This window comes from Drosophila ficusphila, unplaced genomic scaffold (assembly GCF_018152265.1).
Source record: "Drosophila ficusphila isolate 14025-0441.05 unplaced genomic scaffold, ASM1815226v1 contig_106, whole genome shotgun sequence".
In the NCBI taxonomy this organism is placed as follows: domain Eukaryota; kingdom Metazoa; phylum Arthropoda; class Insecta; order Diptera; family Drosophilidae; genus Drosophila; species Drosophila ficusphila.
The window spans coordinates 3821971-3839809 of NW_025063993.1; the positions used below are offsets into that span (position 1 = coordinate 3821971).

Sequence of the window (17839 nt, forward strand, 5' to 3'; positions counted from 1 at the left end):
AAACGATCGTGAATGCTTCACACTGATGATTGTTTTAAATTTGTATAGCTATACTCTTCAAAAGAGCAATGTTTTTCGGATGTAGATGCATAAAAAATTGTTTTTTTTAAGACAATTTTTTTTTTTTTTTTTTTTTTAAATTTTTATAATTAAATAGTATTATTTGAAATATATGTTTTGATTAACTTACAATAAGAGTAAGAAAAAATATTTTTATTTTTAAAGGGAACCTATTTAAAATCCTTAAACAAATGTTAAACTTTTTCCCTTAAAGGCAGGTTTTGTTAACTGATTTTTTTTTACTAAATAATGCAATAAATTATTTTAAACCAAATTAAATAACAATTAAAAGAGTGCACTAAGATTCGACCTTTAAGCGTTTGACGAGTCTGTTTGCCCTTTACGCACTGAAAAAGCTGCCAAAAATATCAGCGGTAGCCAGAGAAAGAGACGGCTTCACAGAGAGTGAGAGCGAGAATAAGTGGGGGGACTGGAAACATAATAACAATGTGCGTGAGCTTTTTTTGTTTCGTTTTTCTGGCGTTTTCAGCATTTTTTGTTGGGTTAGGTTCAATACTGAATAGTTTTTGCTTTTTTTTTTCTTTGTGATGGAGAGTGATGTGGGAAGGGGGTGAGAGGGGGTGGGCGGAAGCTTTGGTGCGTGTGGGGCGGGAATTGTTATTGCGTGTGCTTTTTTTATGTCAGGTTTTTGTTTTTGTGTGGGAATCTCTCGTTTGTGGTTTCGGGTTTTTTGTTTTTCTGTTTTTAAAAAGCTCTTGTGCTCTTTCCTCACGCACACACTCATGTAATACGCTTCTCTGGGTTCATTTTCATTTTCATTATTTCTTCTTTTTTATTTTTCTTTTTGGTTTCTGTGTCGATTGCGTTGTTGAATATTTCCACTTTGTTTATATAATTTTAATCAAAAAAAAAATGAAGCACTAAAGAAAAAATATACTTGCGAATGTGTGTGAGTGTATGTGTGTGTACGTAAAAAGCTTCAACGTTTTCAGAAAAAGTAGGTTAGTGGGTCACCATATCTAACAACGAGGCAGCGCTGCTGCGACGCCAGCGCCGACGTCGACGTTTTTTTGACAGCCGCCAGACGAAGCGAATTTTATTTCATATATTTTCAAGCTTCTTTATACGATTTTTTGTTGCTTCTGATTTGGCTTCTTCTCTACTTTTGTTTTTGCTTGCCGTCTTGCTTTTCTATCATTTATATTTTGCTTAGCCGAAAACGTGCCTCTGCTCTTTTTCTAGTAACCATAAGACATAGTTTTGGCATTTTAATCGCCGCTACTTTGCCGCTGGCGGTTTCTTCTTGGGAACTTTAGATAAATATTTATTTGTTTAATATTTGGATTAGGAAGATGAAACGAAATTTTTCATTTTCAAATCCCAAAATATTACAGAAAATGGTTTCTACATTTTGGCCTTTGGCTAAAGTCACATTTGGTTTTTGTATCGTTAAAATATTTGTTTCATCATTATACAACAATTTGTTATGGTTTGGGAGAATTTTTTTTAACTGAAAATTTAATTTTATACATCTTTAAAAAAAAGTAAAAATTGAATTTACATTGGATTTCAATCGACTACGCAAAAACTGTTTGCCTTATATTTTGAAAGCAAAGTAGGACTCATTATAGTTTAATGAATCGTAAATATTCTTTAATGTAAGGTATGCATATTAGCATTTTTGCGATTCATAAATCTGTTTTCGGCTTGCTCAGCATTGGAATCTCAACGATTTTGGTGTGCCAAAAACCCAAAAACCGCAGAGAAACAGCAACAAAGTTATGAAAACCGCAGCAATAAAGAAAAAGCAAAGCAAAGACACACACTTGAACACACGCCGCGCTATTCAGATTTGAATTAAAAACGTAAAATTGTTGGCTTGTCTAATTGTTGTTGTTTAAGCCTCAAGGTGGCTGCAGTCCAAATTCAACAACAATAATAAGAGAAAAATACAACTCATGTCTGCCTAATTGGGCAGATTTTCCTTTTTGCCGCTGTCAAACAATTAACATTAAACATATTCACAAAAAATGTACATGCCATTTATAAACATTTTTTTATAAATGCACAAAGTTTCAAATATATTCAGATATTGTACAACAAAAGACATAAATAAAATAACCACAAATTCATGATTCAAAGATAAAAGACGACGCCTTTACTCAGGCTATCATGTTTAGTTTTTTGTAACAAGTTTTTGTTTGTTCACCTTTTTCTTATATTGCCCAGTGTGTAAAAAATCTTACAATGAAATTTATTAACATATGATAATTTATGTAAACACCATTGATTTTGAAGCACGTTAAGCACGTCACTCATTTTTTTAAATTACAACGGTGAAACAAAACAAATGTATAAATTACAAACTGTTTTTAAGAACCCAACATCTGTATTTAAAAATTGGCTAAACTTGTAAAAGTAAACAATGTTTAAAATTATTATCAACGCTTCAATATTTACTCAAACCTATTTAGAATAAATCTATTTAGTTAACAACTCTTATATAATCTCATTTCATTTACATATTTTTACAATCCTTTTTAACTAAACGTTTTTGCAAATTTAAGACTGCATTAGAGAGAACTAAACTTAATTAGTGCACAGGACTACTAAATGCATGGCTAAAACGGTATTTTTTCAATTAGTCAAGTTTCTTTTGGGTGACCCAAATTGCAAACTAGAAACGAGTCCTGTCCCACAGCGGCTCCTCAGCAGCCACACCCCCTCCTAGTTGCCCCGCCCCTCTGTACCTTCCACCCTCCCCTTGGCCCCCCCTAGCCAGCCTTTCAGTTGCAGGCAAATGCAACTCATTTGTTTCTACGCATCGGGCGGAGGCTTGAAGGACCCAAAAGCCGCCCACAAAAAAAAAAAAAAAACGTCTACACACCCTCGCTTTGGGGCCGCAGAACCCCTCGCCGTACCACCCCCTGAAAACCCCCTGAAAACGCGCATTGCATTTTAAGCAGAAAAAAAACACCCGACGCCAAGCAGCCCCCGCGCCGAAAGCCCCCTTCTTTGCTGGTTGCAATTGTTTTTGTGGCCTCGTGACCCAGTTTCAAGCTTCGTCAACTGCAACGACAGCAGAGGGGCAGAGGGGTAGGGGCAGGGGCGTCGGCCGAGGGGGGCGGGGACGGGCGACGTTTTAAATGAATTGCAGTCTCTGTGCTCGGCGTGTGTTTCTTTTTCTGTTATTGTATATTTTCTTTCTTTTTCCACAAACAAGCCGAAGAAGAAGAAGAAGAAGAACCAAATCGGTACCATAAAATCGAGCAACTCAACAACAGACGACTCGAAAATAAAAATGCAATATTTACAGTCTTTTTTTAAGAGCATTGCAATTGGAATTCCAGGCGGGGATTAGTCACTATTGGCACTTGGTCACCTGGAAACTGAAGCAACTTTATTAAGAGGAATTTTAGGTAACAAACAAAAGAAAATAGGAGTCATCCTTTAAAGAGAAAGCTAATGAAACTGAAAAGGTGGAAAGGGCTTGAAGTGTAATCAAAATCGTTATGGCCTTTAAAAATAATATAAATATATAATACAATTTTTTTATCTATAGGAGTTTTTCTAAATATTGCGTATACGCCCAGTTGTAAATTGAACTTTAACAAACTCTGAAAATAATACCTTTTAGATGAAGTGTATGTTTGGCCCAAGAAAAGTTTAGATTTTAGATCATAAAAAGTCGACTGTTCTCATTTGAACATACAAACTTATTTGGTGGGATGTCAGAAACATGGTAAAAATTCCTAAAAACAAAAATTTTAATTTTAACACAAAAACCCCAATTCTTTCTATATTAACCCACCAAGTGATTGATTAAAATAAATAAACAAATGAGTAGAGCCTGGCAATCAAGACCACATTGGGCCACACCTGTTTCACCGCACTTTTCGATTTGTGATGATATTCCACATGACAGACAAGATAGACAGACGTAGCAGAGCAGCAGACTGCGACGCCGGCGTCAGCGTCAGCGATATACAGAAATAATAAAACAGAAACAAAACTCTGCTGACCTCATTACAAATGTGCTATAACATATTTAATAGTAGCTAATGAAATTAACAAAACAAAAAAAAACAAATTAAATATTAAATATTGTATAATTTGGATGCGTTGATTCATTTATTTCGTCGAAAGGGTTGAACCAAATGAAAAGAGAGGAGACCTGTGATCGGGGATATGCGTAATTTATTGCGCATTGAAAAAGTGCACTTTGACTAAGTGTTTATTTGTAAAGCGCACTGCAAAAAAAATTACTAACAAGGATAAAAAAACGATAGATATGTGGTTGAAAGAAAAAAAATATTTTTCAACGTTATTTTGAATGTGTTTCAAATATTACTTGTTTATGAATTTAAATTGCTATGTGATATATAATTTTTAGTTTTAAAATAGTTTGGCGTAAAATTTTGATTTATTTTCTATTTAAATAGCATTTAAATTGACTTATTAATTAATTTGCTTTTTAAATGTCAAAGATTTTTGATTGATTTTTCTTTAAATGTACAAACACATTTATATATAGAAATATATTATACAAATCTACATTAAGCTGACCTCCTCCTCAAGCGGCGAGCGTCGACGACGACGTTGGCAGAGGCGGTGGCAGCGGAGAAGGCAGCGGCGAATTGCGGTCGAAACCGTCCCTGGGCGAATCTATCTGTATCTGTGTGTGTGAGCTTTGTATCTGTGAGACTGTGTGTGTGTGTGTGCGGCATATGAAAAGTGTGTCAAGGTTTTTTGAATAATATTTTGTGCAGCGTTAACGCGACGTCAGCAGAGAAAACGTAGCTGTTGTTGTTGTCGTTTTTCCCTTATTGTTGCTGCTCTCGATTGTTGTTGCTTTTGTTGCTGGCATTTTGTTGTAATCGCCGTTGTTGCTATGTTTGCTCTTTTCATTGTGCCTTCCCCTTTTTGTCACCCCCCTCCTATCGCCCACCCACCCCTTTGTGTTTGCTCATTTCACACTGTCATCGTTTCTTCTTCTCGCGATTTATTTTTACTTAATTGTGCTTTGTGGGCTGTACATTACTTGTGCTATTATTTATTGTTTACTTTTTAATGGTGACTGCTTTATATTCAATTTAATTGAGACTCGCGCCTTTAATTGGGTTTATTCGTCAATCAAGCGGCTTTTCTTTCTCGCTTTATTCGGGGAGCGTCATATCAGAAAGAAAAATGAAGTCGATTGTAATGGTGTAATCGGAATGTGGGTGGTGTGATTTATTCGCCGTAGGCTCTTACTTTCCGTGGGGTAGGTTAAATCCGGCGAAGTTGCTAGAGTTGACATAACCCAAATAAGAGCACCGCCGAACTTTTTGCTCTTCCTCACCCAATTAGTGTTCTCTTTTTAGGGTGAGGGAAAGCGAAGGAAACCAAAAAACAACAGCAAACAGATGTTTGCCTAAGTCGTTTATTTATGGCCACACAATATACCACCTAGCAACTGTCTTTAAATCCAGGCAAAGGTTTGTGTTAATTACGAAGCGGGCTATCGATATTGGTGGGTACGCTAATTAAAAGTTATTACACAAATATTCCGTAATTTCGAGGGTTATATCAAGTATACTAGAAAATATGATATTATGTTTGTCAATTATAATAAAAAAGGTTTTGAACTTTTTCATGGAGTGTACAAGTTGCGAAAAAGAAATTTAAATATCTGTTTATGTCTATGGCTTAGGATTTATGAATTCATACTTTGAAAGTTATGGAGCTATGGGCCTTAAGCTTTTATTCTATTCTAGTCCACAACCAAATTAATAACTTTGCAGAATTAAACATTTTTTCTTAAATCATTGTTTTCTATATATTTATGAATTTGATAAAACAATGTAGAAAAAATTCAATCAAAAATGCTGTACTTTTGCGATAAACCCACTGTACCAAGCCCACACTCACGCACATGATTACGTATAGGCCCGATTTCCGCTCTTTTAAGATCCCAACACACGCCCCACAAAATTTCCCATTGACCCATTAACATGGAAACCAGAAACAGAAAGCGAAACAGAAGCGCACAAGAAAGAGACCCACACATAAATACACACATATAATAAAAATAGAGTTTGGAACCTATCCTAAGGCATTTGTTGTTATTTTATGTTTCAACAACAACAACCTACACCAACATGGCAACAGTTTTCCATTACAGCGAGCAGAGGGTTAAAATGGGAGAGAGAAAGAGAGAGAGCATAAAAGTTTCCCGCAAGGCACACAGCCCTGTTCCACTTTAAGGGGGATGTGGGAAAGGGGAAAAGATGTAGGCCTGAAACGAAAACGAAATCGAAATTAATCTCTCTAACATAGACCTGAATCTGTACAACAAAAAAGTAGGTCAACTGCGACAGCGACGTCGCCGCACAAACATAAACACACACACAAAACACACACAGCAACACACTTTCACTTATTACATTATTCAGGCCCCAAAAGCTGAGAGAGCGGTGGAGCAAACGACCGAGTGAGAGAGAGCACGCGCCCGCTTGTGGGCGAAACTTGTTCATGCTGTCGCAGTCGACGTCAGCTGCGCTGCCTCTGCCTCAGTCGATTATTTCATACTGAAAGCAAAAGTGATCTGTGTGAGAGAGGGCGAGAGAGAGCGTGTCAGAGAGAGCCTCTCTTAGCCCCACTTAGCCCCTCAACACCCCTCCTCATTGCCGGCTTGTCAATTAAGCAGTGGGGGAAAAATGTTACAAGGTTTCGTTTCAGGTTAAGACGAGTTTTTTGTTTCTCTTTTCATTTTTTTTCTTAATTTTTTTTTTTTTTAACTTTTGTATGAACAAATTTCGTATTTTCTAAATTTAGCTGTTGTGTATGTATTGGTGTTTTTGTTTTGCTTGCGATGACGACAACGCAAAGAGAAAAAGAAGAAGGTGGCATAAGGAAGGTGGTGGGTGGGGGAAAAGGGGGGAGGAAGTGGGGCAGAGCGGAGACTTTGCTTTTTCGAATCGTTTTTCTTACTTTTTTTCACCCCAGTGCGTCGTCGAAATAAGTGACCTGCCTCATTTGAAATTTGTTTGCGGGCGGCTGGCAGCGTTTTTTCTTTTTTATATGTCTTGGGATGCAATTGAAAAGGTTGGAGGTTGCGTCTGCGATGAGCTTAAAAGAGGGTAAGGGAAAGAGGGTGGACTGGGAAGCGATCGTGCATTTCAAAATGTCTGAGAATATGCGTTCAATTGGTGTTTCTTCCATGTTATGAAATTCAAACTGTTTAAATTCTTATTTGATTAATAGAACAATGGACCTTGGTATGTTCGTATAGAAAATTAACTTTTGAAAGTTACAAAAAAAAGGTGCAGACTATTTAAATAAATTCATTTATGTTTGTTTAGAAAATTAACTTTTGAAAGTTACAAAAAAGGGGCAGACTATTTAAATAAATAAATTTAAATTCGTTAAAATACGTTTTTGTTTCAGAAAATTTTTTTATTAAGGGTTTTATGTCTTCAAAATAAACTTGGTTTGTTTAATGATTTTTATTTCCAAACTGTAGGGTTTTTGAGCCAAAAAAAAGAGTTTACTCTTACTAATTTTTACTTGTTAAAAAAGTTTCTTGATCGACACCATATATTGAAACAATAAGATGTTGGGTACAGTAAGACCCAAAAGACAATCGCACTGACCTACCCTAACTCAAATAAATGAGAAATAAATAAAAAGTTTCAAAATCTTAGGACGCCGAAAAACTTAAAGCATTTGGCAAACAGTCACATAAATTAAAATGTCAGACAAACCCCCCTATATCCCTTCTTGTTCTACCTCAAAATTGTTAAGAATTAAGCCAATGAAAATTAACTGTAGATTGCGTAAAAACAAAAACCCGTACCACAACCGAAAAACAAATAAACGAAACCTTCGACGGCTCACAAAAACTGACCAGTAAACCCCAATCCGAATCGTATTCCAAATCTGATTCAGTAACCAAAATAAAAACAACAACAAGCGGCCGAAAAATAAAATGCAGTTGGAACAGCAATTGAAGACAATTTTGGTGACTTTTCGTATGCGGTGCACGTCGTTCCAAGTAAATTTTATACGTTTTATGTTTTATTATGAAATTAAACGAAGGCAGCTAGCCGTCAGTCGGTCAATCCCTAAGTCATTCCGTCAGTCAATCGTCTGTCGTTGTCCAGTCATCGCAAAACGAAAAAAAAAAAAAAAAAAAAACGAAACACAAAAAGGTCCGAAAAACCCAAAATAACAAAACGAAATACAGTTGAAACCGACAGTTAAAACAGTTGAAAAATTTGCTGTGCTTTTTTCTACCACACGACATTAACATTTGTGCCACCAGCGCAGGCGACAAATCGACGGAGCTGGGGGAATTTCATGGGGCTGGCTTAATGTTTTGTTTTCTTATGTTTTGGCAGCCAAGCGCGAGCTTGCGTACATTTCTGGGCAGTTTAATGTGCTGCAAAAACGAGAGACAAAAGTTTCGATTTCGTTTTGAAAACGTCGATGGCTGATATTATGGATTATCTGAAAGAACGTACTTCGTTATTTTAATCTAAACAGGAAATTTCAAATTTCCCAGTTTATGAAAATATTGCAAACATAAAATTAATTTATACTTTTTTAAAGATAAGCGGAAAGAAATATCAGTTATTTTTTATGTGTGTGCTTTAGGGCATGTCTGCCAAATGAACATTTTAAAACACCCCTTTTGACATTTTAGCCACCTGTATCTACTGTACAGTGAGGCACTGTCGCTGGGGCCAAGACTGAAACTCCGCCAGCCAGCGATTGACAAACAACTGTCGAAAAAGTCATTGCGCATGCGCACAAGTCAAAAAGGCAAACGTTAACGCAAACGAAACAAAACGAGAACCAGCCAGCCAGCCAGCCAGCGGACCCAAAAGAGTTAACAGATCTTTTTTGGTGCATACATACAGACATACAGGCAGCCGTACATACATACAGATAGACGGACATATTTGGGCAACGGTTACACGGAGCCATTTAAATGGAGTAGCGAAGTGGAAGCTGAGGTGCTGTTGCTGATGCAGAAGTAGGTCTCCTCTCGCATTCGTATCTCGCAGTTGCTATCAGCCGAAAACCCAAGCCGAAAACCCAAACCGAAACCCAAACCTGTTTTCGGCTGGCATGAATCAAACAAAACCGAGAGTGAGAGTGAAACACCACAACGGCGGGAGTTCAAATAGTACAAAATTGGTTAAAATCTTTAACGATGGTTTTAATTTGTTTGTGATATTAAGCGTAAACATATGGTTTACTCCACTTTTAGTATTAATATTTATTTAAATTCTTTTGTAAGGTAAATTTTAGTGTTATTTGCTACAAAAGTAGAAACTTTTGTAGAAGTAAACAGCACCACCCTAGGCCAGTTCTAAAAATGTACTGCATACTTATTAGGGAATGGTTTTTGATGTTTTTTTTAATTTATATGTTCATAGTTAACGTTTGTTTAACTTAAACTGAAATGTGCTCAAACAAAAAAGAAGTACTTTTTTAAAAAGAAAACGTTTCAAATACATTAAGTTGTTTTGTGAAAACAAATTTCACACCTATTTTTGCAACCGCAACTGTACTTCAGTATGAACCCTAAGCTTCGTGTATGTGTGTATTTTGTCATTACCTGCTGTCCATATGATCAGAGATCCAAAGTCTTGTTGGCTACGGTCACGAACATTTTTCTTTTTTTTTTTTCATTTTTGGGAAGGAAATGAAAAGTTGCCGTAGTCTTTGTTTTCTGTGTCTGTACTTTTTCTTGGGTAAACTTTTGAGTGCGTTTGGGTATTTCGTAAGATCAGCATACACACATACTATATAGCATATCGGTGTTGTCTTTGTGGAGCGATGGAAAAGAAGAAGAAGGAGAAGACAGAGCCGAGTCTCTGTCTCAAAGTTGCGTCTTCTTTCATCTTTGGTAATTGAGCGTTGAAATGTTGTAATCCCCCCAACCTACATGAAGGTGGCAAACGTGTTTAAGTTTTTTACGCAAACAGAAAAGCAGGGAGAGACCGAGACACGTTTTCACGTGTATCGTTGAAAGTTCCCTCTTAACTGCATTTTATGCACTTTTCTTCTCTTTGTGGGGTTTTCCCCCTGTGTATCTCGTTCCTCCCTGTGTGATTTTTTATATTTTCAGCATTTTTTCTCTGATTCATGAATGTTGCATTTAAATGGGTGATGGGGCCCTTTTTTCGGTGCCTCGCTTTTAGTTCCGTTTTTGGTTAGTTAAGGAATCGGACTCAGACTCGGACTTGGGTTCAGGCCTCGGACTCTGGGGAGTGAAAGTTTATTTTGGCGACCACGTTTTACCATATAGTAGGTATTATATGCATGTGTTTCATGCTCCTTTCGCCGGAATCTTATGCAATCGCTGGGGTTTCTGCTTTTTAATGGTCTTTCCATCGCAGGGCTTGCGTCCTTATTTGGGTTCGTGGAGTTGTTAAAGTTTTGCCTTAATGAGTGTTTTAGGCGAAGTTATTCGGGTTACGTTAATTACCCGTAAAATATTACGTATACGCAACGCTAATTGTTTTTTGGGAAGCTAAGGCGAGGAAGATTTGTTAAAAAGATAACACAAAAATCAGTTTTGGACGGTAATAAAATTTAATAAAATGGTACGCAAATAAATACAGTTAAACAATAACTTTTTAAATAAAAACAGAAAAATGTATACCTAATAAAGCGGAACGCGTTAAAAGTTACAAACCTTTAAAAAGAAAAAAGAGGATCATATTATAATCTTAAATAAAAATATTACACAATAAAAAAAAATTACACATTTAAAAAAAAATAAAACAGATATATAATCCTTTGCACATTATATTTATACTATTAAAAAATAAATATATAAAAACATGAATAAAATAACACAATTTGAACTATGCTTATCTGAAAAAAAGAATGACGAATAGCTACAAAATTAATAACTGCACAAAAACCCAAAGACCCAATAACTTTATATTAAATCAGCAAAAAGCCCAAAGCAATACTTATTAAATAAAAGCATGAATATGCGAAACAATAACAAAACATAGAAATAGGAAACGAAAACGCGCCACATGAAAACCGTGTCATGAACAAATGCAACAAAACCAGCAAAAACAACAATGAGAAACCCACAAACTAATTGAGACCAAAACACAGACACAAAGCGGAAAGAAAAAAAAGAAGAAACTAAACCAAGCAGCTGCAGTGGCAACAAAACCCAAAAAATTCAAAGCGAAAAAAGTACAAAAAACTGCTGAAGAAGAGACCCAAAAAAAATTCCCAGTTTATTTGAGTGAGTAAGAAATTACAAAATAGCCACTTGAAAAGTTAAGGCTTAAAGGCTTTCATAATGCCGTTCGTTTGGCTATAGACACAGTCTAGGAAGAAAAAATGCGACCTTTTTTAATTTGCCATTTAAACATTTAAAAAACTAGTACATCGGGTATTAAAAATGTATTATTCATTTATTACAGTTTGTTATACTGCTATTTATTTATTTCAAATTAAGATACATAGTTTCAAATTATAAATATCGAGCGAACGGATTAAAATTTAAAAATCTTAAATAAGTAAAGTTAAATTGTAGGATTATAACGCAACAAAAATAAAAATGCATTTACTCTTCGTTTCTATTTCAATTTCTACGACTGTACTTCCGAAAGAATGACGTATTGTTGTTGCACTGTACAGCAGTTTACAGTGGCTCAAAGCTATGCCAAAAAGTTTCACTTTCGCTTTCGGTTTGCGTTTGCTTTTGGGTTTGAGTTTGAATTTCAACAGCAAAAACAAAGCCCCAAAAAAAAGGGGGGCACTAAGTCAAGCCATGCAGTGCTGAACGCTCTCTATTTGGCAAGAGAGAGAGAGAGAGCGAGAGAGAAAAACGGACAAGAGAGCGCAGCTCCGTTGAAAGTGAAACGAGCGAACAACCGAACGACCCACCGAGCGTATACGTAATAACCGAAATGGCCGACTGAGAGCGAGAGTGACGTCGGCCGGGGCAGCGAAGCCAACGCCGGCAGAGGCAGCGACGCCAGCCAAGTAGTGTATTGCGGTATCCTCGCCGTTTACTTGGGTTTAGTCAATCGCGATACGTGGTTGATGTTGGTCGTGTTTTTCGCATAGCTATCGACATATATATACATACACATAAAACACACACATATGACAAAGCGTTACACCTAACGAAATATTGTTAACAACAAATGTGCGCGTGTGTCGGTGACCCAAATATCGATCAAAATAAACAAAAAGCCATTGCGAAATAGATAAAAAGGCAATCGAATTGCATGCACCAAATACAAATACAAGTAAATTGAAGTCAAATCAAATAGCACCTCACCCACACCAGCAGAACAGCCCAAGGATTATGTTCTCTTGCTGCGTTGCGTGAGTGTGTTTGTGCTTAGTGCATTTGTGTGTGTGTGTGTGCAATGCAAATTGTTTAAACAACAAAATCCGATTCCCACATATAGTGCAATAAATTCGTGACCCACTTTCAATCAAAATACAAAAGTGAAAATATACTTAGCAAAGCCAAAAAGTGTTTATACATCTCGTTTCAATTCAACGCACACAATCAAGCTATATATATAAATATATTAAATATATATAAAACAAAAAGTCCTACCTCTATCCAGGCAAACCAACCAAAAGTTTATAAAGAATTCATCCTTTTTGCTGTCTACTCTACATATAAATATACATAAACATACATATATCTATCTCACTCACCTCGTCAAAGTACCTGCAAAAGAAGTAACAATTTAAGCAAAAATAAATAACAAAACAAAAAAGCAGAACTTCTTCTAAAGAAATAATCGTTACAGAAATATCAAATGCCAGATAAACCCTAAAAAGTCGATCACACAGCAAATTTGTTGAATAATTTTCTTTTAAAGAAAATTGCTAAATTAACAAACAAACAAAGTTAAATCCACTTCTTCTAAAGAACCAAACAATTCCAAAACATTTCTAAAATACATTTCTTTTAAAGAAATTAAAAATTAAATAATTGTAAAGCAAACAAAACATCATTCAAATTCTGTGTTAAAAATATATATAAAATATGTCAAGATATTATGATACATTTTAAACATCACTGTTGAAAGCAAGCAAACACGATTTGTGGCAGAACTCCAAACATTCTGTTCAACAATTGGCCTTAAAAATGTTGCAAATAAAAAATCTCCAAAAATTGAGTGCAAAAACCAGACCACCGTATGCTAACCGCAACCTATTTTACTACCAAATTTAAACCAACTCTCCAACGCAAGTGCTGGTTAATTAAGCAAAGCAAAAGATAAACAATTCAAACTTCCGTCCAGGAAAGGAAACACTGAAGTTAAAGGAAAGCTCGTCGGCCTCTCAAGGGGAAAACGAAACCTCTCGCCCTGAATTCATCCCAAATAAACGTACATGAAATGTTATTAGAAATGGATCAGCAACAGGCGACCGTACAGTTTATATCGTCGCTGAATATATCGCCGTTCAGCATGCAGCTGGAGCAGCAGCAGCCCTCCAGTCCCGCTTTGGCCGCCGGCGGCAACAACAACAGCGCCAGCGGTAGCAACAACAACGGCGGCAGCAGCAACAACACCAGCAGCAGCAACAACAACAACAACAATAACAACGATAACGATGCACATGTTCTAACCAAATTCGAGCATGAATACAATGCCTACACGCTGCAATTGGCGGGCGGCGGCGGCGGTGGGAGTGGCAGTGGCAGCCAGCAGCACCACAGCAACCACCACCAGCAGCAGCAACAGCAGCAGCAGCAGCAACACCAGCAACAGCAGCAGCAGCAAGAGCACTACCAGCAGCAACAACAGAATATTGCCAACAATGCCAATCAATTCAACTCCTCGTCCTACTCGTATATATACAATTTCGATTCACAGTATATATTTCCGACAGGCTATCAGGACACCACCTCCTCGCACTCGCAGCAAAGTGGAGGGGGCGGTGGCGGCGGCGGGGCAACCTGCTCAATGGCAGCTCCGGCGGCAGTTCCGCCGGCGGTGGCTACATGCTGCTGCCGCAGGCGGCCAGTTCCAGTGGCAACAACAACAACCAGAGCGGCGGCCACATGTCCTCCGGTTCCGTGGGCAACGGCAGCGGCGGCGGCAACAACGGCGGATCGGGCGGCAACTCCGGCCCGGGAAATCCCATGGGCGGTACGAGCGCCACGCCCGGGCACGGCGGCGAGGTGATCGACTTCAAGCACCTGTTCGAGGAGCTGTGCCCCGTGTGCGGCGACAAGGTGAGCGGCTACCACTACGGCCTGCTCACCTGCGAGTCCTGCAAGGGCTTCTTCAAGCGCACCGTGCAGAACAAGAAGGTCTACACCTGCGTGGCGGAGCGGTCGTGCCACATCGACAAGACGCAGCGCAAGCGGTGTCCCTACTGCCGCTTCCAGAAGTGCCTCGAGGTCGGCATGAAGCTGGAAGGTGAGTCAATCCGTAATACTACTAGTTATATCTTAAGTACCTAGACAGCTCTTACAGTCTTTGAGTTCTAGTTAGAACTCAGTTAGTTGTTCTAGAAAAAGTTTTTTGCATACAAACCCAAAGCTTTAATTCTTCAGTTTTCAAACAACAAAATGAATATATGGTATATTAATCGTTCTTGGTTGTAAGGATATACTGTTTACCTGTTTAAATGATGAAGAAGTTTGCCTATGAGTTTTACTTTTTATTAGCATGATTCGAAAAATTTTGAAAGAGATGGAAAAAAACCTTTTTTAATATTTAAATGCCTTGTTATTTGTAGCGATTAACTATTAAAGAAATACTAAAATAATTGCTGCACAGTAGACAAATAAAAAGAGTCGACTGTTTAAAGAAAACCCCACAGAAATTGATAATAATATCATTATTATATGTTAGTCTTTTTTTTTTAAATATTGGATTCATATGACTCACAAGAGTTCGATATTTTCTAGATGGTTGTAGGACTCCAACTAGAGTCACGTATTTTCCCTGACCCTCGACAACGTTTACAACAGTGCGGATGAGTGATGTCCCTGAGGGAACAATAAAAAACTCGTTTTAATATGCAGTCAGCATTGAAAAGTTTTGCAAACTCGATATTACTTGATCACAGATCGAGAGTTAGTTGTATATAGTAAATAGTATATGGCATATAGTGTATATAGCTTTAATGGCTTTTAGCGAGTCGATTTTAGTAGCTAACCCAAAAAAAAAAAATGTTTTTTTTATTATTATTTAATATTCTTTTACGTAAAAAGTGGTTTATTTTTATTTAATGTGATTTTTTTTAAGACAGCGTGTAGAATTTTTAAGAACACAACAAACATTTATTTGAAAAATCTTGTCTCAATATAATCTCTTCCTTCGAAATGTCTAATAATTTAACATAGGTTTTATAGTTTTTCCCATTCCCCAATCCATTTGAGCTCATATTCCTTGCGGTACAAAATGACATTTATAAAGCCGAAAAGGGAAGTTCCGACTGTTGGCAGCCTCAACCATGACCCCTTTTCCTATAATTCGTTCGCTTGTCTGGGAATGCCTATATTATATGGAAGAGAACTGGCTTCGTCCCTTGTTTGCAGTTTTTGGCTTTCGGCGGTGCCGCTTCTGCAGTCGAAATGAAATTAAATCGATATTCTTATTATTTATAAATGCGCAGGAACAAAAGCTACAAATGAGCCAACTAGCATTGAAATTCTTTGGGGAATTGTTTCTGCTGGAAATTCAAAACTTAAATTGTTGCTCTCTTAAAGGAATTTGCACAATCTACCGAGAATTCACTAATTTCATTCGTATTTGCCTCTCGAAATGAGTAATTCAGCAAAGATAATGTTTAAATGCATTATTGATAGCCTCTGCGGGGCTGTGATCCCATTTCTGGCATATAAACAACACAACGGCGTTTAGAATTTATTAATAAATGTATCTCTGCGGCCATATCCCAGACCTATCCCAATTATTTATTTCGCCGCCTGGCTGGTTTCTTTTGTTATTACTCGTATTGTTGAGTAGGTCGGTCAGTCTGCGGTTCGTATTTTCGTTGTTGTTCTTGGCTCTGTCACGTCTTAATGACGCCAGCTTTTGTCATTGTTGTCACTGCGTCAACATTTTGGTTTTTTTATTACACAAAAGTGCTGTCTCTCTTTTACCTCGTTCTCATTTACCTTTCGGTTTCTACGTTTGTTTTCTTTTGGGCTTGTGCTCGGAAAACATTTTTGTATTCTTTGGATAAAGTGACCATTTTTATGCCATTTCTGATAAAAAAAATTTTTTAAAAACTACCTTAAAAACAAACTGTTTTATTCATTATTGATCAGTACAAATAAGAAGATTTAGTTTTTGATCTCGCCTAAAACTGTTAAATCTGTATAGTGTCCTTATTTTTTAATTTTTTTCCTTTTGCATCATATAACATGACTTTTCTTTTATTAAATATTTTTTTTTATTCATGACCTTTACATAAAACTAAGCCCAAACCAATACAAATTTTCTCTTTGAAAAGCATTCATACATATTTAATTGCAATTTTTCCCTCCTTCCCTCTTTCCTATATTATTTTTGCCCTCACTTTATTACTTGCATAATTACTTTTCATCTGGCAAAAAATTGTTCCTCGTTTTCCGGACCCTCGTTTTTATATAATTTTTTTTTTTTGCGTAAGTCAAAGTGAAACTTAAGGAAAAAAAACTTCACCCACACAAGTTGAGAGGGCGCCCCACAAACAAGCATGTGCATCGAATATAGTACACAGACATGTACTGCCTTATGTACTGGAATCTATGTGAGACCCACATATACGGATTTATGTGAATATATATTCAGAGTCGGTGCAGCATGCACCGGTCCCATAAGAATTCCACGCCCTCACCCACAAAAAAGGCTCTGCCGGCGTTGCTCTCAAGAGAGAGCTGAGAGAGGGAAGCAAAAGGGGAAGAGCAGAGAACAAAAACAGAGCTCAAAACCAAAACACAAAAAGCGGCAATACTGCAAAAGAGAGACTTTCGGCTCTCCCACAATGTGACAGTAGAAATAACCTATTTACATATTTTTTTTATATTTCTTAAAAAAATTTTATGAAAGGCATAGTTTTTATTACTTAAAATTTTTTTTTTTTTAAATGTTAAGTATATAAAAAATGTAAGCCATTGAAACTAAAATTTAGATAAAAAATCCTATGATTAAAAATGACTTTTGAGTAAAGCATTATTTTTCATAAGGACATAACTGTATACTACAGTTATCTGAATCGCTGTGCTCTCTTTTCGAAAATTGATTGAATTTTGTAATAGTCTTTTTTTCCTGACTGACTGCTTTTGTGAACTGGATTCAAACAAGAGCGAGCAATTTTTGTTTTGCGTTTTTTGTTTGTTACTTATCATTTGAAACGCTCGCTTGCTTGCCACATGTTGTGTTGTTTGTGGGGCAGCCTCAAACAAACTCTGAAAATTATTATGCAAAGTGTGAAAAGTGTGAAAATTTTAATTGCCGGACGATGAACATTTTTTTTTTTTTTTTTTTTGGTGATTTTAAGGCCTTTGATAAATTGTTATATATTTGTTTTATTTTATGCAATATTTAGATACTTCAAACTTGGGTTTTTTTAAAGTCTTTATTCAAGACAGTTTTAAACAACAACAGTATAAATCCTCAACGTAAAGAAAAATATGGTTTTTATTTGTTATATAAAATAAATAAAATAACTACTTTATTTTTATTTCTAATTATGTATTACCAAATTCCTTCTTGTTTAATTTTTATTAAAAATTACCTTACAAATGGAAGCATTTAAAAATCAATTTAGTAAAATTATCAAATATTTTTACTTCCGCTAATTTTTATTTTTAGCCAACAAA

General features: G+C 36.5%; 1 protein-coding gene across 1 annotated transcript in view; it reads left to right on the forward strand.

The window, feature by feature from the left end:
• The window catches only part of LOC108088284 (nuclear hormone receptor FTZ-F1), a 40526-nt gene that overhangs the window by 14645 nt on the left and 8042 nt on the right, over positions 1 to 17839 (forward strand). Inside the window, 2 exon segments of the mRNA XM_017186005.2 lie at positions 13909 to 13965; positions 13968 to 14441. Of these exon segments, the coding sequence (XP_017041494.2) occupies positions 13909 to 13965; positions 13968 to 14441 (531 nt within the window).